At 39.9% G+C, this 23,397-nt stretch overlaps 1 protein-coding gene across 7 annotated transcripts in view; it reads left to right on the plus strand.

Moving 5' to 3' along the window:
• IFT74 (intraflagellar transport 74) overlaps positions 1 to 22,634 on the plus strand; it is a 218,230-nt gene extending 195,596 nt beyond the window's left edge. For all 7 annotated transcript variants that reach the window (XM_081894247.1, XM_081894245.1, XM_081894248.1 and 4 more), the window contains exons 9-20: positions 2,221 to 2,359; positions 3,125 to 3,187; positions 4,542 to 4,685; positions 5,031 to 5,071; positions 6,133 to 6,212; positions 8,817 to 8,870; positions 10,414 to 10,511; positions 12,460 to 12,586; positions 16,498 to 16,661; positions 19,006 to 19,131; positions 21,066 to 21,126; positions 22,043 to 22,634. In XM_081894247.1, the coding sequence (XP_081750373.1) occupies positions 2,221 to 2,359; positions 3,125 to 3,187; positions 4,542 to 4,685; positions 5,031 to 5,071; positions 6,133 to 6,212; positions 8,817 to 8,870; positions 10,414 to 10,511; positions 12,460 to 12,586; positions 16,498 to 16,661; positions 19,006 to 19,131; positions 21,066 to 21,126; positions 22,043 to 22,158 (1,213 nt within the window). In that variant the 3' untranslated portion in view covers positions 22,159 to 22,634. The remainder of the gene's footprint in view (positions 1 to 2,220; positions 2,360 to 3,124; positions 3,188 to 4,541; positions 4,686 to 5,030; positions 5,072 to 6,132; positions 6,213 to 8,816; positions 8,871 to 10,413; positions 10,512 to 12,459; positions 12,587 to 16,497; positions 16,662 to 19,005; positions 19,132 to 21,065; positions 21,127 to 22,042) is intronic.
• The last annotated feature ends 763 nt before the right edge of the window (positions 22,635 to 23,397 follow it).

Below are 23,397 nucleotides of genomic sequence, written 5' to 3' on the forward strand. Positions count from 1 at the left end.
CAGTTTAGGCTAACAAAGATTCAGTAACCTATTTGACACCCGTGTGCCGGTTCATCTCCGGTTCACATGAGAAAGTATAAATATTCATATTACGATAGTGATTTGCCTGTGTGATAGAGTGGGTGTGATCATTGTAATATTGTGCCCTAATCTTCCTATATGATAGTTTTATCTTTCGGCAATGGATTTGGCTAGATTAAATGAATAAATACAGTTGTACCTCAGAAATCAAACGGAATCTGTTCCAGAAGTCTGTTCGACTTCCAAAACATTTGGAAACCAAGGCATGGCTTCCGATTGGCTGCAGGAAGCTCAGGAAGCCAATCAGAAGCCACGTTAGACGTTCAGCTTCCAAAGAACATTCGCAAACTGGAACACTCATTTCCAGGTTTGCAGCGTTCGGGTGCCAAAACGTTCGAGTAGCAAGGCATTCATCAACCAAGGTACTACTGTAATATGATACTTAATAGAGCAATTCTTTAATGGAAAGATGTAGTGTGATGGAAAAAATATGAAGAGCATTTTTTACCAAACTGATCCTGTTGCTCACATCGCTGCTGCTGCTGCTTGCCAGATTGTTTCTCTCTCTCTCTCTCTCTCTCTCTCTCTCTCTCTCTCTCTCTCTCATCTTTTAATGCTTTTAATGCCACCCAAACTTGGATGCTCAGAGCTTGCAACTCTGTACAGTGCCATAGGCCTTACCAGCACAGGTATACAGACCGGGATTTTCCCCAGGAAGAATGTGCATGCTTCACTTAGCTCAAAGGTTAGGAAGAAGGTTTCAGTAACAGCTGTAGAGAGTAGCCAAGCGACAGCATGAGGGTCATGGCACTCTCACCCTTCCCCTGCCAAGCTGTTTCCCCTCATAATCTTCAATAGTAAATTTCAGCCTTAAAGCTTCCTGCAACTTCCCAACCCTTAGAGAAGGCACAGTACAAATGTTTTCCGCAAGACCAACATGCATAACTTCCTTCAAGATAGTGTATCTGAAGAAGTATGCATGCATATGGAAGCTCATACCAATAACAAACTTAGTTGGTCTCTAAGGTGCTACTGGAAGGATTTTTTTTTTCTTTTGTTCCTTCAAGGTAGGAGTTCATGTGCTCAAGCTAGCTCTATTTACATAAGCACTGGCACATGACAGAGGGAGGGGTCAGACTCACACCCACAATCCCCACTCCTGCCCTCTTCAGTTCTCTCTCTTTCTGAGATCTAGTATATTGCAAAATGCAGAGTGCAAATTAAATGGAGAAGGCTTATGCCCCTACAAGTGTGCCTGTGGGCTCTGTTCAGAAGCTTAATGCAGAAAAGGGTTGGAAGCAGAGACGGTGAGCATAAACCTGGATCCCCTTTGACACATTCACTGGCTCATGTGCTTCTGGCTTGCACTCTTTATAAAGATTTGGGGATTATTATTACCCCTCTATTATTGTCCATTCCTAGTTGCTCAACCATTGCTACTGTGTCCTTCCTTTTAGCAGATCAATATGATCAGATGACAGCAAAAATTGCAATTAGAATAAGATCTACTATTTGATTATTGATGTAAACCCCCAAAATGTATTTTCTATAGTTACGTTTTTACCTCTTTCATCAGTACATTTTATTTTTTTGCATTGCATTGCTGTGGCTAGTAGCTGATGTAAATAAAGATGCTTCTGATTTTTCACTGGTCATGTGAATTGGACTATTGTTTGGGACCAGAGAGTGTACTAGTCTAAAATGCCATATATATAAAATCAGTGACCTGTTCTTTGTTGTGGTGATGGTTCTGTTCTGGTTTGGGCTCAAACAAAATCTTTTAATTGATGATTGAGCTTCTCATCTATTTGTGGGGCAGGGAGCAAAGTAAACATTTGATTCAGATTTAGTTTAACTCTGACACTTTGGTTTCGGCCAGCCTACAGGCTAAATATGTCCCATCAAAGTTTTTTCCCTTAGGAAAGTACTTAGGCTTTTCCTCCCTGGAATTTTTCAGCAGAGGGGTGTTGAAGTAATTTCCTTGTTTCTGGTATTCATCTGGTAGCAACAGGTGAGAAAATGGGCAGTGGCAGCAGTGGTTAGAAGAAAGGGAAATGGTGTTATCTCCATGTTTCTTTAGCACCTGTCAGAACCAAAAGCTAGTAGAACAAGCTGAGTACTTCTGTGTAAATCAGAGATTTGAATAACCTTTTTTTAAAAATGAAACAGATTTACAAAATATTTGCTTTTGTGATGCAGCAAAGAAAATCTCATTCAAGCTGTGGAAGATGACATCCAGCAGGAAAAGCAGGCGGCAGAAAACATAGTCAAAAATATGTCTGAAGAGGATCAAGCTAAATACATGGAGATGAAAGTGGCAAATGAAAAGCTCTTGCAGGTGACGCTTTCATGTCTGAACTACATCTTGATGAGCCCCAGCACATTCAATAAAGCGTTGATAAATGAAAAAGAACTCCTGTAGCGGAAATCCAACAGCGGAAATCCAAAAGCTGAAATCCTTTTATGTAGGATAGCATGATCTTGACTAAGCTGTCAACTCCTCATATTTTTTGAAGGGGTCCATTTTCTATGCACGTAGCCTTTGGTAGCTTTCATTAAACAAGCCGGTCCTGCTTTCCAAACACAGTGTGTTCCTAGGAAATTGTTCGTTAGGCGAGCTTTCACTTAATGAGCTGGTGATTTCCAGTATTTCCTATATGAACATTTCTGTTCCATGATTTGTCCTTTCTCTCTCCCTCCCTCTTCCACTGCCTCCCGCAGTTTGACCAAACTGGAAGTGGAAGACAGGAGTGCCTGGTGTGCTCTGGTCCATGGGGTCACGAAGAGTCGGACACGACTCATCGACTAAACAACTCTCCCTCCTTGGTTTCTGCCTGAAACTACTGCAGTCAATCAGCCAACATTTGTCTGATCGTTTCTGCTCCTTGATGTGCCCTATCTCTTTCCCTCACTCCATGGTTTCTGCCCAAAATGCTGCCACCGCCAAGATAAACACAAGGAACTGGACAAACTCCAGCTGTTTGGATATCTGAACTTTCATTTAGCAAAGGTTGGGTATAACTAATTGTGTTCAGGTAACAGATTTCAGGTAATGAACATTCCAGTAGCAGGACCTGCATACTAATTTATTTTACTCTTGTAGGAATTGTGTGCTTTACAGCAAGAACTGGATGCTGTGAATATAAAAGAACAGTCTCTAGATGCTGTATGTATGACATTAAATTCTTCTATTCAATTACAAAATGGTTGAAATTTGAGGGTGTTTAAAATTTTGTTAATGAGAAAACAAAAGCTGGCATAAATGGGAATCTCCCCATCCAAATTACTAGAGCAGGACATAGTCCCAGCTAAAAGAACAGTAACCTGTAAGCTAGAGGAGATGGACTTGCAGCAGAAAATGATCTTGGGCAATGGTACCTGCTCACCTCTAAATCTTGGTTTATTACCCCTCTTAAGGCTCCCAAACTATTTGAATTCCTTAACTTCCTCAGCTCATAGATATGCCTTTGTAAAGGCAAGATTCAACACCTTCCCATCGAATGTGCTGAGAAATAGATTCTCCAATGGACAGATATCGCTCTTATGTGATTGCAATTGTGGGGCACCGGAATCGTTGCATCACATAATTTTTGACTGTGCTTTTCACTTACCGTCCAGGAGCAAGTTTCTTGCTCAATATCTTAAGGGAATTGCCGATGATACGATTGAAGCCAAACTGAAATATCTACTAATTGATGATGACCCCCTAAAATCACTCAGGGTTGCCAGATTCCTGATCAGCGTCCTATCCCTAAAGAAGAGAAACGGTCTCAACCCGTTTAAACCATGACCTATGTTTTAGGTGATATCACCATTGTTTTAAACCATGATCTATGTTTTAGGCGATATCACCATTGATATCCTTGATTATTTTATGAGCAGAGGGCGATGTATAGGTTACAAATTTATGTTAATGTATGATGGTGGTTTTTGCTTTTGTTTTGCTTCGATTACTGTTTGTCTTTTGTAAGTTTTGGCGATTTTAAATTTGGAGGTTTGAGTATAATATGTTGGCATGGGAAACTGTTGTGTAACGGGCCAATGGCCGTAATAAAGATCAATCCAATCCAAAAGCTGGCATAAGTTGTTGGTTTTTTGTTTTCGCTGTACCGTTAAGAAAATATGGCCAAAATCCCATGATAGCCTATTGATTTTTCTGGACACTGAATATCAATTAATGCTTGTAATAGAAGCCATGGGCTTTGTTACTCAGTGATTGTAGGCTCTTGATTTTTAGTTCTCTACTCAGTTTTATCCAGGATGTATAGTCTTGTTTTTATCAGGTTTTAAAGGGCATTTTATTGAATACTATTGTTTGTATTTATATGGGGTTTTTGTTTTTTTGCAAACAGTATTCAGGGATATAGATTTCTTTATAAACAAATCATAAATAAATTGTTATCTGGCAGTTTCAACACATGAGCACTTTTGGTTGATGTACAAAAATTCTTAACAGATCACTTACATGACTTTATTCGCAAAATATTTCATCACTTTAGTAAAGGGGTTTCTCTCTTCAGGAAATAGCACACTCCCAGGTTAAACAGGAGGCTCTGCAACTGTATGAAAAGCTTCATGGCCTTGAGGAACATCGGAATCAAATGATTGCAGAGGACAAAAGTATGGGCTCTCCACAGGAGGAGAGAGAGAGATTGCTGAAACAGGTATGTAGAGTGCTAAAACAGACAGAAATGAAGAGATTTTGGAAACAAAGGGCAGTTGAAAAGTGAAAACTGGGTAAGTAAGCACCTCTGTCCAAACCACCAACTATTGATAATGACGCTACAAACAGAACTGACAGACGTCATTTATTATTAAGTGGTCTCCATTTTTAGCATAACCGAGTAATTTTAAAAAAAATCTTTATTGCATTTTTTTAAATTCCAGAGAAAATAATAAATTAAACATTACATCCGAATATATAGAAAGAAAAAGGAAATATTTTGCAGAGACCAACCATCTTTGGTTTTCCATTGTTATTTAATGATTATATTTTTCTTTTTTTAAAGGTGAAGGAAGACAACCAAGAAATAGCAAGCATGGAGAGACAGTGAGTGTTGTTCCATATTGTTCTTTTAGACCCTGGTTCTGAATATAAATGCAATTCTCTTGTCTATTTCTGCAAAGCTGCTCAACTCATATAACCAGCTTGTATAGTGCAGCTGCTTATAGGCTATATAAAGAAACAGACCTTGTGTTTTTTGAATGCCTCGGAAAACACTTCTAGTTACAACGTATTTTGAACTGAGATATGATCTATTTGGGATGACTTGGGATGAACTGTTACTAAAGTGCTAAAAGCAAGTAGTATGTAAAGCCAAAGACTGTATTTTCTCAACCAAGTTCCCCTCCCCCCCCCATATCTACATGTTCATCTCGTGGCAATTTACCTCATTCCAAGGGAATTTTGGCAGAAAGGAGCTTAGGCAAGGTGGAAGATTTCCAGGGTTCTTAAACATGCAGAAAACCTCTGCAGGCATAGAAGAGAAGTAGACCTCATATAGTCATCCCCTTCATGTGTTTTCTGTCCCTTGTTCATAATGGCTAAAGATGGCTGTAATCAGGCATCCCCAAACTCAGCCCTCCAGATGTTTTGGGACAACAATTCCCATCATCCCTGACCACTGGTCCTGTTAGGTAGGGATGATGGGAGTTGTAGTCCCAAAACATCTGGAGGGCTGAGTTTGGGGATGCCTGGCTTTAATGAACAGTACAACTAAAACAATTGTGCATTCTTCTATTATAGCAAACAGTGAAATCCTATATATGTCTGCCCCATTGATTTCAGTGGGACTTATTCCCAGTAGGTGAATTAGTATAGGCTTGCAATCCAAGTCATTATTATAATGCTGATTAACCAGCAGGTGGACCCATTTGTTAAGTTAAACAAGGCGAGATCGCTCATTTGGGATAATCAAGTTTCTGTTTAAAGTTAAATACATGGTCAGTGCTGGAATGCTAAGAAACTAAGAGATGTTAGGGAAAGAAACTAAAAGATGTTGGAGTTTTACATTTGTTAACTTCACTCACCTTGCTATTTCCCTTCCAGAAAATGCCTGCTAAATGCTGTACTTTTTCAGTTTTCATCATTTAGTTTTTGCATGGTTTTAGGCTGACAGACATAAAAGAAAAAATCAACCAACTTAACGAAGGAATACGGCAGCTTGACATGGATTTAGAGGAGCAGCAAGGTAAAATAGACAGGACCTATTAACTTGGTTTTAAAAAACATTATTAAGGAGGGTATTCAACTAAGTTTTACTCAGAACAGGCCGATTGAAACGAATGGACATGAATAAGTTAGGTCTATTATTTTCAATAGGTCTACTCTAAATAAAATTTATTTCATAAAAAATTATATACAGTTTGATCGTAAAAAAGAAAAGCCCTCAAATCAAAATGAGCAAAACAATAAAAATATTAGTCAAATTTAAACCAGCAATAAACTAAAAGCACATCAACATTCTAGGTATCTGGGTAAGCTTGTCTGAACAAAAATGTTTTTAGCAGGTGTCAAAAATGGTACAATGAAGGTGTCTGTCTGATATCAATAAGCAGGGGGTTCCAAAATGTAGATGCCATCTTGTTTAGTTTTTCTTCCATGTAGTAGATCTGATTCAGAAGTGAATTTGTGATTTCCCCATTCATTTATGATCTCTGGATTGAGGGTACTGAAGATCCGGGCGCACAGAAATCTGCTGTTGGCAGGGAGGTTTCTTCTTGTTTTGAAGGACCCCAGGGGGTGAGAATAGTGAGCGAAGATAACATGATGAAGTTTCTCCTATGTGTACTCTGTACAAGAATAGGCCAGTTCCTTTACTAAGTCCAGCCCAAATTCTGTGATACAAATCAGTTTTGCAAATGGAACAAGTATGCACATATTTCCTTATTTTACATAGTATTCTTTTCAAGAATGGCTGCTTACCCGGTTGTGGCCTGTTGCCATCGGCTCCGCAACCACCGGAGCAGCAGCCACCAGGTTGCCAGCAGTTAGAAAATCCCCGGGCCAGCTCCTAGGCACCATGGGAGTTCCCACCTCATCACTGTCATTTGACTTTGGCCAATCCAGCTGAGCCTGTGGGGCAGGGCATGCGGGAACAAATTGGACTGTTGCAGGCTTCACTCTGGCCTGCTACCACAGTCCAGACTTCAGCAAGAACAGCAGTATCCTGTTGGTGTAGACGGGGTTAGTGTTTTCACTACAGAATGAAAGGTTTATGGATGATGATGATTATACCCCACCCATCAGGCTGGGTTTCCCCATCTACCCTGGGCAGCTTCCAGCAAAATATGAAGACATAACACAGGACCATTTGCAGAATGTGTATATATGCTTCTCAGAGTACGTACAGTGGTACCTCAGGTTAAGTACTTAATTCGTTCTGGAGGTCCGTTCTTAACCTGAAACTGTTCTTAACCTGAAGCACCACTTTAGCTAATGGAGCCTCCTGCTGCCGCCATGCCGCAGGAGCCCAATTTCTGTTCTCATCCTGAAGCAAAGTTCTTAACCTGAAGCACTATTTCTGGGTTAGCGGAGTCTGTAACCTGAAGCGTTTGTAACCTGAAGCGTATGTAACCTGAGGTACCACTGTATATATTATTGAGCCCTAGTATCACATATAAGATCACGAGAAAAAATATTTGAGATGTAGACGATTGTTAATTTAGCCTGAATATATCCAAAGGGTCTTATTTCTAGTTCCTGCTAATCACTAATCTGTTAAGGAACTTAAATAGTATTGTTCTTTCTTAATTGCAATCTTGGTACTCCCATCACTGCTTAATTTGGTCTCTCCATTTTCAAATAATAGTAACAATTTCTTCATTCTGCTTTTATCCTTTTTTCTTTGCATATTGCTTTTGCATTATTTTCTTCTATCATTTGGATGACTATAGACGGTAAGAAATAGATTGCTTTGGTGATAGCTTAGCAAAAACAGCACTCTCCGCTTTTACACAAGTCTGTTTTGTTTCTCGTGGCAAGAGTAATAAAACAAAGAAGTAGAAATATTCTCTAGATTTTTAAAAATAAGTCCAAGAATATATTCATGGTCCTCTGAAAAGTGGGCTAGACTTTTTCAGGGCACTTCTGGTAAGTTTTCCTGTATCATGAAAGGGAGAGTCAGCCAGGAACAGGCTCACAGCTGCAAGGAAGTTCAAGGAAAATCATGGTCCCTTGGGGCCAGTTGCATACGTTTATAATTTGTATATGTTAGATATGAAGGAAAGCTGAAGGGATGTCGATACAATGCTATTGGGGAGGAAAGAAGATGTTGGAATTCTTGACTCTAAATGTATCTATATTTAGCTTATCCTTTCAAATTTTTGCTTATGAAACACAAGACATCCACTGAAATAATTTTTATATATTTTAAAGACTGAATTAACCCAATTAAAATACAAACAAAGTATACAAAGTACCCCCTCTATCTCAAGCACTGAATATTTGCTTTAAATCAGATTTCCATACATGGATTTTGGTCATCTCTTAAATGAACAAGATTCATTGAAACAGGTCAAAGAACAAAAGGTGTAGGAATGGATCGCATGCGGTACTAGTTGAAAGATGCTTGCACAAAGGGTATTTCCCATACTGGCTACTCACTGCAGCCCCTGTGCCTCCATAAGTCCTCTTGGGATTTGAAATGAGAGGTTGTAGTAAAAGGGAGAAATGGAAAATGAAACAGAGACAGTTTGTGCTGTGAGTTCCTCCGAGTTCAGTAGGGTTTATCTCCAAGTAAATGAGAAGATCGCAGTCTTAATAACTGTTTAATTTTAAAATGGCATTTTTGTAGGTGAGAAGAATCTGAAATACAAGGAGTTGAAGAAAAGAGAAGAAAGCATGGACAGTAAGTAGATTCAAATGTATGTTGACTTGCATTGTCAAAATGAAGGCATCTCTTAATGCACATTTCATTTGCATTAATAGCTTTTGGTCACCTGACATGATTGCTGTTCTTAATTTAGCAACCTTAGCCAAAGACATTTCCCCACATAGCCACTGCAGCAGTGTATAGAGCAGGCATGGCCAAACTTGCCTCCAGCTGTTTTGGGACTACAACTCCCATCATCCCTAGCTAACCGGACCAGTGGTCAGGGACGAGGGGAACTGTATTCAGTGTTTTTAAGAGCACAATTAATTGTGGGAAATTGAAAATAAAATAGGTCTGGGTGTGTCGGAAAATGCTGCATAGACACATGAAAAAGATTGTGAAGATCAAATAACAGCAGTTTTAAAGTTCCATATGGCCTTCTTAAGCTGCTTTTGTATAAGGATGCATCTGTAGATTTTGCTTTTGTCAGGAGACTATCCTCAGAGGAGAACTAGATAAGGAAGGCGTTTTGCGCACCTTTACAGTGCTCAGTTGACTTAAAAGCTGCCTTCAGCATGCAGGAACTCTGATGTAGATTTGGAGCTGCCATGCATGCATGAGTCAGAGCAGGGGTCAGCAACCAAAGGCCCATGGGCCACAAGCGGCATACAAGGGTCGTTTAACCGGCCCACGAGCCGCCCCCGAACCAAGCCTCCCACTCACTGCGCTAAACCGGCGCAGGGACTCGCTTCCGCAACGCAGGAAATTGCGTCTGCGCAGATGCCGGAAATTGCAGGCATGCGAGCAATCCTACCCACAGTGGGATCTCCGCTGGAGTGAACCGGCCCAGGCGAGGCAAACCTTGCCAACTCCTGAGTCAGAGCTTCCCTCTTTGGACAAATGTCCACTGCACCCACACAGCCACCTTCTCCACATTGGAAAGTTTTGCTCCTGCAAGGGTGACATACCATATATGCACCGGAAGTAAACTATGCATCATGTTAATGGCGTAGTCTTAGAGTTCTGCAGGGCTCTAATGGAGCGCTTCAGCAGTGGCACAAGAGGGGGGCGGGCAGAATGGCAACACTGACCTTGTGGCATTGGGACCACTGCAGTTCCCCCCGGGGCACAGCATTGTCCTCCCGGCATCAGCACTATTTCAGCTCACTGGAGCCAGGGCAGTGACACGATTGGAGGAGGTCCAGGCTGGCAGCATCGATGTCCCACAAGGGTACTTCTTTGCAAGCGTAAAACATTTTCTGATGCATAGAAGAGAATCAGAGGACAGCTTTTTATGTGGCTCTTCGTGTGAGCTTTGACTGTCCTGTCATTGGTTGATCACCACATCGATATTAAAAGGTGAATAAAAGGCTGCAAAAACCAGCTCACATTCTAGATATTCCTTACAGATAAAATTTCTTGGTAAAGTTCCATTTAAATTGATTTAAGATGTTTATTTATATATATTTTTAATTGCTTTTAAATTCAGAATCCTTATAGCTATAAGTCACATTTCAGGACTTTTCTGCTTTTCCTTTTATAAGCAGCAGCCTCCCTTATCTTGTTTTTCAATCTTTAGACTTTCTTGAATCTTTTGAAGAGGCAAAGAACCAGGAACTAGAACGGAAAACACAGATAGAGGCCAGTATTGTGGCAATTTTAGAGCATTCAAGCAGGGTGAGTGGCTTTGGCTCCAATCATAAGTTCCGTTGACTCTGCTGTGGTTTTCATTTTACTTTTATTGATTTTTATGTAAACAAATCCAAATGAAAGCAAGCTAGAACCAAACAAAATAACAAATAACCAACTTATTTTAGGCATTTCACTGTGAACAGTTACCCAAAACGTACATCATGTCAATCCAAGAGCATTAAAATCACTTGCTATTTACCATCTTTGCAATGATACCAAAGGAAAAGCATAATCTTCCTCACAGGTAATCCTGTTTTCAAAGGAAAAGAGGATCAACAAGTAAAAAATTTTGGGTTGGTGTGTGGAGTCTGATGGTGTTTTTCATTTTATTTGTGTAGAATTCACTAGGATTTTTCTGCTATGTAAATGTGGCTAGGATAACATTTTTAATCCTTTTTTCATAAGAATACACATTTATTCCTTACTTTAGAATAAAGATAAAGAGATACCAATCACAATTATTAGTACTTTCCAAATAATCTAATTGGTGATAATTTAATTAGTTGCTTTTATTCTCCAGAAAGCATATCAAGTTGAAGCTTACAGGGGTTGCTTGACATATAAAAAGTTTACAAGTATGGTATTAACATGTGAGAGGGGACAGAGAGCGAGAGAGACTGTAGCATACTACCTTCCTGACCCCTCTTATTCTTGGGGCTAGTGCAAAGATAACACAGACTTCCTGTTAACTGCTGTTAACAAATGAATAGTTAGCTTTGGAAATGTATGCTCCCTAACCTCATTTCAATCTTTCCCTTCTGTCTTATTTCATACTCTGAAACCCATTAGAAATCATTGTTTCGTATCCTAGTTAAGAGAATCCTGCTTAACCATAACTTTGGTTAACATTGATACCAGCACGTCACTTAACTTGGTATAGCATGGGGGGAGGGAATCTGCTTCAGGATGAAGAGGGGTTTGGTTCCCAAGGCTGGCTCCTGTTTTGTGTTTTGTTTTTAATCACAATTTAGGAAGAGCCATTATTGCATCTTTTTCTTCCTGCAAACCCCACCCTCCTTCACAAACAGAACCACCCTTGTTTCTTCTGCCGACACCTCAGTCTTTAATTGCACTAATAAACCTTTTATGGCCACAAGAAGAAGCAAAACATTTCATAGTTTGCTTCCATCACATATGGCACTAAAACTAGGCAGACGTAGTTACTTATGCTCTTTCTAGCTTAAAGTACAGTACAAACTGCACCTAGAATCATTCCCGGTTTATATAACCTCATATGTTCTTATTTTGCCTAGTGTATCAAATCCCCCCCAAAGTCAGACAATTTAAGTCAATAAAACTATTATTTTAACATTATTACACCTTTGGCTACATTAACTAAGCTTGGTTCTCATTTGGATATGTTCATTGTTCTGTTGCCTATTTTTTTTCAAGAAATTGTAATGGATTTTTTGTGCAACTTTCATGGGTTCAGCTTTTGTCACTCAAGGCTGCTTCATGGAGGAACAAGCATTTTCACTTTTTAAATACTGCATGCTACAGTAAAAACAACTTAATTTACACTGCTGGCTCCTGCTTATAAAACCAGGATCTGATTGTCACATTCACAATTTGGAGTTGAGTTGCCCTGGCTTTGGAAAGCAAGGTATTCCATAGCATGTGGAGAGAAAACATTTACTGGGAGCAAAGCCTATCCTCACTTGAACTTCCCCAAATTGCACCAGCCTCTCACCTTTTGTTCACCCTTGGCCCTGTTTCCCCAATTGCAGGTGAGACAATACAATGGTCTGTAAAACTACAACAATCTCCTTTTTATATATGAACTCCAAACAGCTAAAATGTTTTTCATAAGGGAATTTGCTGTAGCTGACTTCAGTAGTATGGAAAAACACCAACAATTCTCATTGTTAAGCCACCAGTTGTAGCAGTGCATTTGGGGTGTCTCATCTTCCACTACTCTTCTTTAATCACGCAGAATGTAAATCGCATGAAGCAGATATCTTCTGTAACAAACCAAGAGCTGAAAATCATGCAGGAAGATCTCACTTTCAAGTCAAGTGAAATGCAGAAATCACAGAGCACTGCGAAAAACCTGGGAACAGGTATGCCAAGCGAAGTGTACGTTGTATTGATTTACAAATTTCTCTCCCACCTTCTAGTGCAAAAAAATGGCCTTAATGCAGCTTACAAGAATAAAAACCAATAAAGTAAAATTCACTGCACAAACCAAAACATTATATCAGCAGATAAAGAGATAATATAAAACCAGCAGATAAAAGTCATTGAATATCTTGAATACCAATAAAAGTCCAAATGAACAGGATAGATGTTGTCTTGCACCTAAAGGATAATGGAGTTGGTCCCAGGCAAGCTCTGGGGAGAGGATTTTTTGCATGTCCCTACAGAAAATACCCTTTATCAAAGAGCTAGCTGCCTAACTTCAGAAAGCAGTACTGCCCAGAGAATGGCTGGTAGAGATTATATTAATTGACAGTAAGGTTAGGATTTTTGAAAACTGGTTTTCATCTAGTCTGACCTTTGTCCAGCTACTTCAGTATGATGCTGACCAGCAGGGGCTCTCCAGAGTTTAAGACACAAATCTTTCCCAGCCTAGGGATGCTTGGGATTGAACTTTGGGACATTTAGCATGCAGGATGTGTGTTCTATCACAGCTACAATTCTTCCAATTCTACTTTGGAGAAGACACTTTTATAGAAAACATGGCCCTAGGCTAAAACCAGCAATGGTACTTCGTTTCCAAATTCAGTTTAAAGCCAGTAAAAATCTTGTAATACTTTGAGTGATGATCGGCAAATTTAGTCATTTTTGTCTTTTTTTAAAAAAGAATTTTATGAGATACATGATCTGTGTCATATGCATGTGCTCATATTAGTGTACAATTTATATTAAAATACCCAGATATAAACACATACAGCTACTACAGGAGACAAACTTCATTTGACGCACCCAAGAGTCCAGATACTATCCAAACTGATTTGTTCATGCTGATAGAACTATCTACCCAGCACTATGTTGAATATATCCCTTTAAATTTATTCCAGTCCCCTGCTTATAGGCATAGAAAACAAGATTTGGTGCCTCTGTGCATAGAAATTATTTCCCAAAGCTCTAAATCACAAATGGACAGTTTTGACGACACCCAAAAAAGTTGAAGGGTAATTCTTGCTAAACTATTGTTTATATGTTTCTCTGCCCATGAGGCCTGGCAATTTGCTTTATTCTTCTTTAACATGAAGGAAGTTGGGATCCTGAATTCTGATTTGATTCTGTGCTCCGTTCAAAAGAGCCTTGTGGACCCATGCAGTGCTGTAGAAATGCACTTCGGGGCCACAACCTCACTCTTTGTATAAAGATCATTGCACAGAGCCTTCTCCTTCCCTCCCCAAAGGAAACTCCTGTGAGTAAACACATTTGCTGATGGCAGCATTTCCCAGTAACATTTCCCTGGGTCAAAGCACAAAGCAGTTTTGTCTCAGAATTTGCTACTGTGTACACATTTGCTTGCTGAAGTCTGACTTAGTGGCATATCAGAAGGAACTGGACTGCATCCTCTTCCTGTCTCTTCCCAGAGAGAAGGGTTGTTATTTTTTTTCTTTCCTTTTCCCCTTTCCTTTTTTTTTTCACTGTAGGATGGCAATTGGATTGAAGAAAATCCTTTACTTTCTCCAGATTATTTTACAGGGGAAGCCAACCTACAGCTAGTAAGGTCATTGTTCCATCTAGCTCAGTACTGTCTGCAGTATCTCATCAGGGGTTCAGGAAGGAATTTTTTTGAGCCCTACCTGGAATGCTAGGGACTGAACCCAACACCTGCATTCAGTGTATGTGCTTTGCCACTGAGCCACAACCCATCCCTTCTACAGCTCTTCCTTCTGTAGAAAGTAGGTCATGTTTTAAATGCATGCTAGTGCCATTTGAGGCATATAAGTATGCACAAAGACATATGAAACTGTCATATACTCTCAGTCTGCCCACCCAATACTGTCCAAAGTCTCAGGCAGAAGGTGTGTTAGACCCTCCTGCCTAAGACGCTTAAAAGTAGAAGCACCAGAGTTGAACCAGAAACCTTGTTTGTGTAAAGCATAGGCTCTGCCACTGAACTATGGGCTATCCCTGTTGTAGCCCCATCTGAGTCCCTTTGCCGAGCAAGCAGAGGCTACGAATCTGGGGTTAAGAGCAACATTAATTTGGAGATACGTTCTTAACCTGAAACTGTTCTTAACCTAAGGTACCACTTTAGCTAATGGGGCCTCCTGCTGCTGCCGCACCTCCGCTGCACAATTTCTGTTCTCATGCTGAAGCAAAGTTCTTAACCCAAGGTACTATTTCTGGGTTAGTGGAGTCTGTAACCTGAAGCGTATGTAACCCGAGGTACCGCCGTACCCACTTCTGGGCCTATTCTTAAAACAACATTTTTTAAAAATAAAACAGCCTGCCACTCTCAGATTTTAGTTTATCACGAATATATCTGAGCTATACCTAAGAAGTCAACTTCCTGAAGAGCAAGAGATGGCACCCAAGGGAGAAACTAAGTGCAGTTGTAATAGCAACTTAGCACGATAGCCACTATTGCCAGCAACAAGCAGTTCAAATAAAAGGGGACCGTGATTTTTGTTTGTTCAGCTTTTCCTAAGTGCTTAGGGCTGGTAACAAAAATCACAACGCCTAATATAAGACACCAAATGCCCCTAAAGAAATTCCTTGGGCGATTTTTTATTTTTATTTTATTTTTTGCTTAAATCTGGATTAAGCTCTTATACAAAAATTACTTAAGGAGAAGAATTGCTTGTCACTACAGTGGTACCTTGGGTTACATACACTTTAGGTTCCACACTCCGCTAAGCCAGAAATAGTGCTTCAGGTTAAGAACTTTGCTTCAGGATGAGAACAGAAATCGGGCTCTGGCGGCGCGGCAGCAGCAGGAGGCCCCATTAGCTAAAGTGGTGCTTCAGGTTAAGAACAGATTCAGGTTAAGAACAGACCTCCGGAACGAATTAAGTATTTAACCCGAGATACCACTATACTTCTCTATTCAGTTTTTCAACCCAACACATGGTGGTGAGGTTAGAATCATGCTGCCAGACGCCTCTTGTTTTCCAGCATGCTCACCTGATATCTGCACATTAGGCAGCATAGGTGCATAGAGGCCTATGCGTAAAACCTATGACATGTACACAATTTTTCAGGCCTAGACACACCAGACTATGCCTCTAGGCCCCTTTGCAATGCAGCCTTCAGCGTGGAGGAAATAAGAGGCCACATATAAGGACCCAGTTAATGTTCTGGAAGCATTTGATCAGTCAAGAGTTTTCAGGGCTGGGCAAGTGTGATCTATAACATGAGTGGGAAAACCACTGGGAGCTCCCATCTAAGAGCTGGACGTAAGGGTAATAAATATGGCATCCAAATTGCAGATATTAAATAGACTCAAAGGCAGAGAGGGTCAGCATGACCTCAGTCTGTTACTTGACAATAAAACAAAAATATGCATGTTGAGATTGACCATGTTTATTTTAACACATGCTTCATCTTAAGATACTATTGATGTGCTTGCTCCCCACCCCAAATTATCAACAGAACCATTGAGGGTCCTGTATATTATACCTGTCAAAACAATCCTTAGGAGCAGGTCACCTAGAGACTTTACAACACTTTTCATAGTTTAAAACTAAGAAGGGCAGCAGGATCTTTTTGCATAGTTTTATGGACAAATCTTAGCTAAGAACAACAATGCTAATTCCTCTTTGCCAGTTTTTGTTGCAAATATGTCAACACTAGTCTTAGCGATACCACTACTTCATCACATAATGGATATTTGTATGTAAAACTTAAGGACGTACTTAAGAGCTTTCCTGGACTAAGGCCAAGGTGAACAAGGCAGGCAGGAGTCAGTTGTCTCCTTGAATAAGTAAATGTACGATTCACTTCTCTCTGTGCTAGAATATAATCTCCATTGTATGTCAGTAATGCTTCTTGGCTCTTTCTGTTTCAGACAGCCAACGTCTGCGGATGGACCTCCAGAAAATGGGCCTGCTGGAAGGCAAGATGGTTGATGAACTGACTTCTCTCAAAGAAAAAATAGAGCAAATGACCAAAGACCTGGAACTTTATAACAATCTGCCAGCTCTGAAAACAGCAGGAGAGGAAAAGAAAAAGGTAGTTAACAGTCAAAACACATTAATAATATTTGCTTGAGACCAAGTTATTGAAATATTCCAGCTGCATCTTGTTAAATGTTCTGTCGTGGTGTCCTTTACATACTCGTACACTGAGGCATGGTGGAGTTGTTTCCCAAAGCTGTTAACAGCTTGCGGCTACTCACATGATCCATCCCCCAGTCAGGTAGTTATGGTAGCTGCATATCTGCCACATCTGCATGGAAGAGTGTCGTGTGGACCAGTAGCTCCTGTGTGGCTTCTCATTTCTCATCAAAACTGAGTAAAAAAATGCTTTTCTTTGCTTTGCTTTTTGCTTTTTTTAGAGAAAATAAATGGCACCACTGTTTTAGATCTAAAACTGAACATAAATTAAAATACATCCTAGAATCTACGAGTTGGAAGGGACCCTTAGGTTCATCCAGTCCAATCCCCTGCAATGCAGGAATCTCAGCTAAAGCATCCATAACAGATGGCCACCCAACCTCTGCTTAAAAACCTCCAAGGAAGGAGAGTCCACAGCCTCCCGAGGGAGACCATTCCACTGCCAAGCAGCTCTTGCTGTCAGAAAGTTCTTCCTGAGGTTTAGTCGGAATCTCCTTCCTTGTAACTTGAGGCCACGGGTTCGAGTCCTGCCCTCCAGAGCAGGAGATAACAAGCTTGCTCCCTCTTCCATGGGACAGACCTTGAGATAAGCAACACGTAATATTTCCTGTGCAACTACAAAGATTCAAAGGCACTTGAGTTGAGTTAATTTGGCATCCTTCTGCCTCGGGAGACAGTGGAAGAGAGCACCTTCAGGGGTCAGGTCAAACAGTTTGGAGCGTTGTACTGCTGTTACAGTAGAGACCATATGGGAGAAACGTGTTTTGGGGCAGATGAGGGCATCCAGTTTTGCTGCTATAGGTGCGCCAGGGCATTTATTCTCTCTGCATTCCTCCCAGCAGTCATAGAATCATAGAATCATAGAGTTGGAAGAGTCCACAAGGGCCATTGAGTCCAACCCCCTGCCAAGCAGGAAACACCATCAGAGCACTCCTGACATACGGTTGTCAAGCCTCTGCTTAAAGACCTCCGAAGAAGGAGACTCCACCACACTCCTTGGCAGCAAATTCCACTGTCGAACAGCTCTTACTGTCAGGAAGTTCTTCCTAATGTTTAGGTGGAATCTTCTTTCTTGTAGTTTGGATCCATTGCTCCGTGTCCGCTTCTCTGGAGCAGCAGAAAACAACCTTTCACCCTCCTTTATGTGACATCCTTTTATATATTTGAACATGGCTATCATATCACCCCTTAACCTCCTCTTCTCCAGGCTAAACATGCCCAGCTCCCTTAGCCGTTCCTCATAAGGCATCGTTTCCAGGCCTTTCCTCATAAGGCATCGTTTCCAGTCATTCCTCTGATCTTTCTGTGACTACACAACCTGCCAGTCTCCAGGCACTGCGATCATCTGCAAGCGATTCCCATATGGCGGGGAATCGTTTGTCAGCCTTGATGTCAGGCTGCAGGCATCTTTGTCTCTGAGTATCAGTTGCTGGGGAAAACGAGAAGAGTACTATAGTGCGAATGTCTTGCTTGTGAGCTTCCTGTTGGCTTGAGGTTGGCTACTGTGAAAAGAAGAATGCTGGACTAGATAGGCCTTTGGGCTGACCCAGCAGGGCTCTACATATGTTCTTGAGCTTAGCATTTATTTTAGTTGTTCGTTATCTGCAGAAAGTGCTTTATTATCTGCATGCCTTCTATTGTCTTGAACAAAAGCTTTCAAGGGAAAGATATAAGAAAGTAGCCAGAGTACAATATTATGCACAGAAAGAGGAAGTGTTTCACAGTTCAAAAAAAGAAAGCATATTAAAGAGGGATGGAGAAACTGTGGCTCTCTGGTCGATGTTAGGTACCAACTTCCATTAGCCTCAGCCAGCTTGGCAAATAGTCAGGAATGGTAAGAGTTGTAAACTAAGAACTTTGGGTGGCCAAATGGTTTGTTATCAGTGATGTACGAGCCGTAGGTTTTCATTCGTAAGGAAATAGAAAGCCCTTGTGTTCTCAGACATATCTTCTATTTTTTCCATTTCTGAAAGATTAGCCAACTTGCAAACCAGTCACTACAGTCAACATAACACAGTCAAACAAATCAGTCCATGCATCTTTCACACGTGAACCGACCACACACTTTTTCCATGCCGTCTGTCATATACACGATTATATGCTTTCATGGGAATGAGTGCCAGATGCTTAGATTCAAGCATAAATGCTTCCCCCCTCTCTGAATTTTAGAAATAAGCTAGAGCACTTTTAAGATGAGTGCTTTTTAATGTTCCATTTTTTATTATTTCCTTACTCTTAAGAAACTGCAAGAAGAGAAAGAAACACTAACAAAGCGCAGGAATGCTTTCAAGAAAACCATGGAGCATCTGAATAGAGAATATGAAAGCTTGAAGTTGCAGCTGCAGGAGAACGAGACACATTCACAGGTACAGTTGAAAATGCCTCTTGCCTTTTGGTGTTGCCTTTTCTCCACCTTTTTGGAGTTTTGAAACTTTTGTATAATATGTCTATGCATACATAAATTGCTTTTTTACAGCCTCTTTAAATAACTTCAAAATCTTTAAAATGTGGAAAGACATAATATCTCTTTCCAAGAATTGCTGCTTGCGGCAGGACTAAATTTGAAAAAAGAAACACAGAACTCTTCCAGTTATGAACCAAAGAGCAATAATATTAATATTACAGTAGATACATAAAATGATATTAGAGTAATTGAGATGATTTTGGAGAAACTAGTCCATACTGGAGAAAAAAGTGTGAATGTGAATATGTACCAACCATGCCAAATCTCAGACAAGTCTAATATTTCTATAATTCTCTGATGTTTGTACTCTTTCACTCCTGCCATTCTGTTAATGTCCCTGAGATTTTATTGTTGTGAAAAATGACAGGTTTGCTGGGGGAGGGAAACTGAGGGCAGAATTTGGCAGAATTAAGAATATTCAGCTCCCAAATAGTTGTGTTTTCTTTTTGCACATTCATGGTTGAACAGTTGAGTGTCAGTGATGCAATATATATAATAAGTGGGACCTGCAACAACTTTTTTGCACTATGAAATGTTCCCTGTTTAGGATTCCATCCACTTCATCCCATTCTTCCCTAACACCAACACCTCCAACCAGCTTTTCCTCCCAGAGTTACTTTTGCAAACCTTGGGTTTCCTCTGATCCTGCTGATAACTCCCTTCTCTACATGAGTGTTAACTACTTTGGCTACATAAACAACCACACTCAGAGACTGACGACAGGAAAGAAGAGGGAACGGTGGAAACCAAATGGGATTTCACGATACAATTTGTTAATTTGAAAGGCTCAGCTGTATTTATGCTGAGTGTGGCACACAAGTCACCCTGTAAAATGTATTGAAGCTTTTCTTTGTCACCTGTTGTATCCCAAAATCTACTAGCCATCAGAGGCTCAATAAAGTGCATTGAGCTCTTTTTCTGAGCAGAAATTGTGATGGGCAATTGCTGGTTTGGAAGGTGTACCAAATAACACTACACTCACATACTAAATGTTAGCTTCCACACAGCTATTCTGAAATATTCATTGCAAATAGCTTGCATGTCTTGATGGCACAAACTTTGAACAGTAGCACCAGCCAAACAAATCAATGCTCTACAAATTGCATTGTTAGGAAGCAGCCATCAATATAATAGCCATATTGCCTTCCTGTTGATGCTTAAAGTGGTGTCGGAGTCCCAACATTTAGCCTGCAGTCTTACAATCTTCTCAACGCAGTCCTGCTCTTATCATAGCTTTTGGCATCAGACAGGAAATTTAGCTATGGAAATGAGGAAGTTTCTTCTGTGCAGTTCAGGGCCCAATATAGTTTCAAGATACGTTGCATGATAAGCTTTACATAGTCTGAAAACAGTTGTTAACCAAAAAGAAACACAGATAATGAGAGTTCAGTGTCATGCATAAATCATAGTCTCCACACTCTAATAAAAGACAATATTCTCATGGCTTGCATGGATTGCAAACCATCTTTTCGATGCAGTGTAATTACAAACTGCATGTGGTTTGCTGGAATCCTTATCAGTTCTTGTAATTTCTCTACAGCTCTGATTAAGCATATGAAAATCGGTGAGACTTAACTGATTTAGTAAGGCTACTGACATAGACATACTTACTAGAGAGTAAACCCCAGTGAACCTAGTGGGACTTCTGAATAGCTATGTATAGGTTTGTGCATGTTATCTGAATTGTGCTTGATCTCATTTACTTGGTAGAATGCTTTGGGTGGAAGGGCAGACTATACATTTAATAATCAATAAATTAAGTAAATTAAGGGGGGTTGGTTGCTACGCAAGTGGCTATTTTTTGCTATCATTTTTTTTCCCATTTTGTAATTGCAGCTTACGAATTTGGAAAGGAAATGGCAACACCATGAACAAAATAATTTTGTCATGAAAGAATGTATCCTTTTAAAAAAAGAGAGAGAGAAGATACTGAAAATAATCATGGTAAATAAGAACATAAGCGGGTGCTTAAGTCTCTTAAATCAGTTGGGCTTGCTTAACATTTTCTGAATCATGCCCATTCTCAGCATTCTATTCTGAAAGCCTGAGGTACAACGACTTATTCCACATGTTACAGATGACCATCATATGTCTTGACGTTTACATATATAGATAATTATATCCAAAGAAAGGGACTGTATGGCTATAAAGCTATAAAGAGACCTTTGCCAGGAAATTATGGATGATATCCAACCTTAGTCATAATCTGAGTAGACCCATTAAGTTGTTTAAGTCGACTGATTTAAATGGGTTTACTCTGTGTATGACTAATGTTAGCTCTCACCCAGTATCTCTTCCGTTATAGTTTATCTGAGGCTTTTGACAACCTTAAAGCAGTTTGGTTTGCTGAGATATCATGGCGGGTGTGTGTGTGTGTGGAATTGCCTTCCTTTTGTACGCTCAGAGCCCACACAGATGACCAAACAGCTTTTCTCACTCACGATCATCTGTATCATCCTGCAAAATCTCAATGTGAATGGTGCAAATGCATAGTAAAACAGCTGTTTTTCCAGGTAGGAACTGTTGTACATGGAGATTTTAATATCTAAAACTTAGGACACAATCCATCTAACAAACTGAAATCATGCACAAGGGCTTCCACTTACACAATGGGGTTTTCCCCCTTTCTGCCCTCCCATTTATTTTTATTTTTATTTTGCTTTGGGGGTTGCAAGGACCCCCAGAATAGCAGGGGGGGTCATTCTGTCTGGCAAACAGATATGCTTGTGCAGACCAAATGTTTATTTTAGCGTGACATTGAATTCTACCCTCTGATGCTCGCTGGAGAATTTTCCTTATCTTTTTATCATCAGTTATAGCAACGAAAAGTCAGGAAAGTGATTACCGGCCTATAATGAAGAATGTGACAAAGCAGATTGCAGAATATAACAAAACTCTCATCGAAGCTTTACAGAGCAGCAGGACCTGATCTTAGGCACGTCCTTCACATGTCCGTGGACCAATGAGAAGAATTATTTATAGTTCTACACACTCCCCCAGTACACAACAGCAATATCTATGTGCATTTTTCATTCTGGCCAGTTAACAACAACCAGGAATTTGTTTCTTTAAAATTAACTTCACTGGATTTAGTCCTCTATTCTCTGCCAATGGTTTATTGGAAACAATGTAATTTACATCATTTTGGCCTTACTAAGTTAAGAAAATAATTCTATCCATCTTATTTTAAGAATTTTTAATAAGGGGAGAGGGGTGAATTGTAGGTATAAAATCAGATATGTAGCAATAAATAATTTAAAAAACTCAAGGGTGAATTATCCAGCATTATTTTCAAGAGATTATTTCATAGGGATCACATGCCGTAGGATACAAGTTCTCATGCCTCAGAATTCAAGAAAATGGGGTTTTGGCTCGACTGTGAACATAAAATTGTTTCTAAATTTATGCATGCGTAAAAGAGAAATGTGTTTATTTTAGCTTTTAATGCGAACCTACCTAATTTTCAGTTCCCAAACTAAAACGTTAACTGAAACACAGCTATCCTTCACCCATACCTGAATCTTTCAGTGCAGTTCTCCAGTCAAAAAATACTTCATTCTCCAGGAGAATTTATCCTTTGAGTATCAAAGATATCAGATGTCTGATCCACGTTAATGTAGAGCAGGGTTTTTAGCGTGGCTGCCCCTGTTATGTGGAAATCGATTCCTGTTGATTTATGAAAGAAACCCACTATCTGCATTTTCCGGGGGGGGGAGGGGGATTCCATTTAACTTCCAAGGTACGACTGTACAACCTATAATGCCCTCTCTGACACGTGAATGAATGAACTTTATTACGGTCACAGAACAGGATAAAAAACAAACAAACATATAAATAAAATAGCAGTTAGGATTTTTTAAACTGATAAATGTTGGAGCAAATAAGGACAAAGAAACAAGCGTAGAATAAAACCTCTGAATAAAATACAAGATTAAACACGGATAATGGATGGATAAAAACTGATAATTAAAACAGGTAAAAACTAAAAACAAATAAAAACATGCAGCTAAAACAACTGTAAGGGCGTAAGAACTAAAAGACTCGCAGTTAAAACAACTATAAGAGGCTGCAGAGTAGAAGCCTCTGAAATAGAGGACACAGGCATTAGAAACTGATGTGCAGATATGGTTAAAACAGACAATTAAAACAATGTGCAACAATAAATTTA

The sequence above is a fragment of the Podarcis melisellensis genome, assembly GCF_964234715.1.
Source record: "Podarcis melisellensis genome assembly, chromosome: 17".
NCBI lineage: Eukaryota > Metazoa > Chordata > Lepidosauria > Squamata > Lacertidae > Podarcis > Podarcis melisellensis.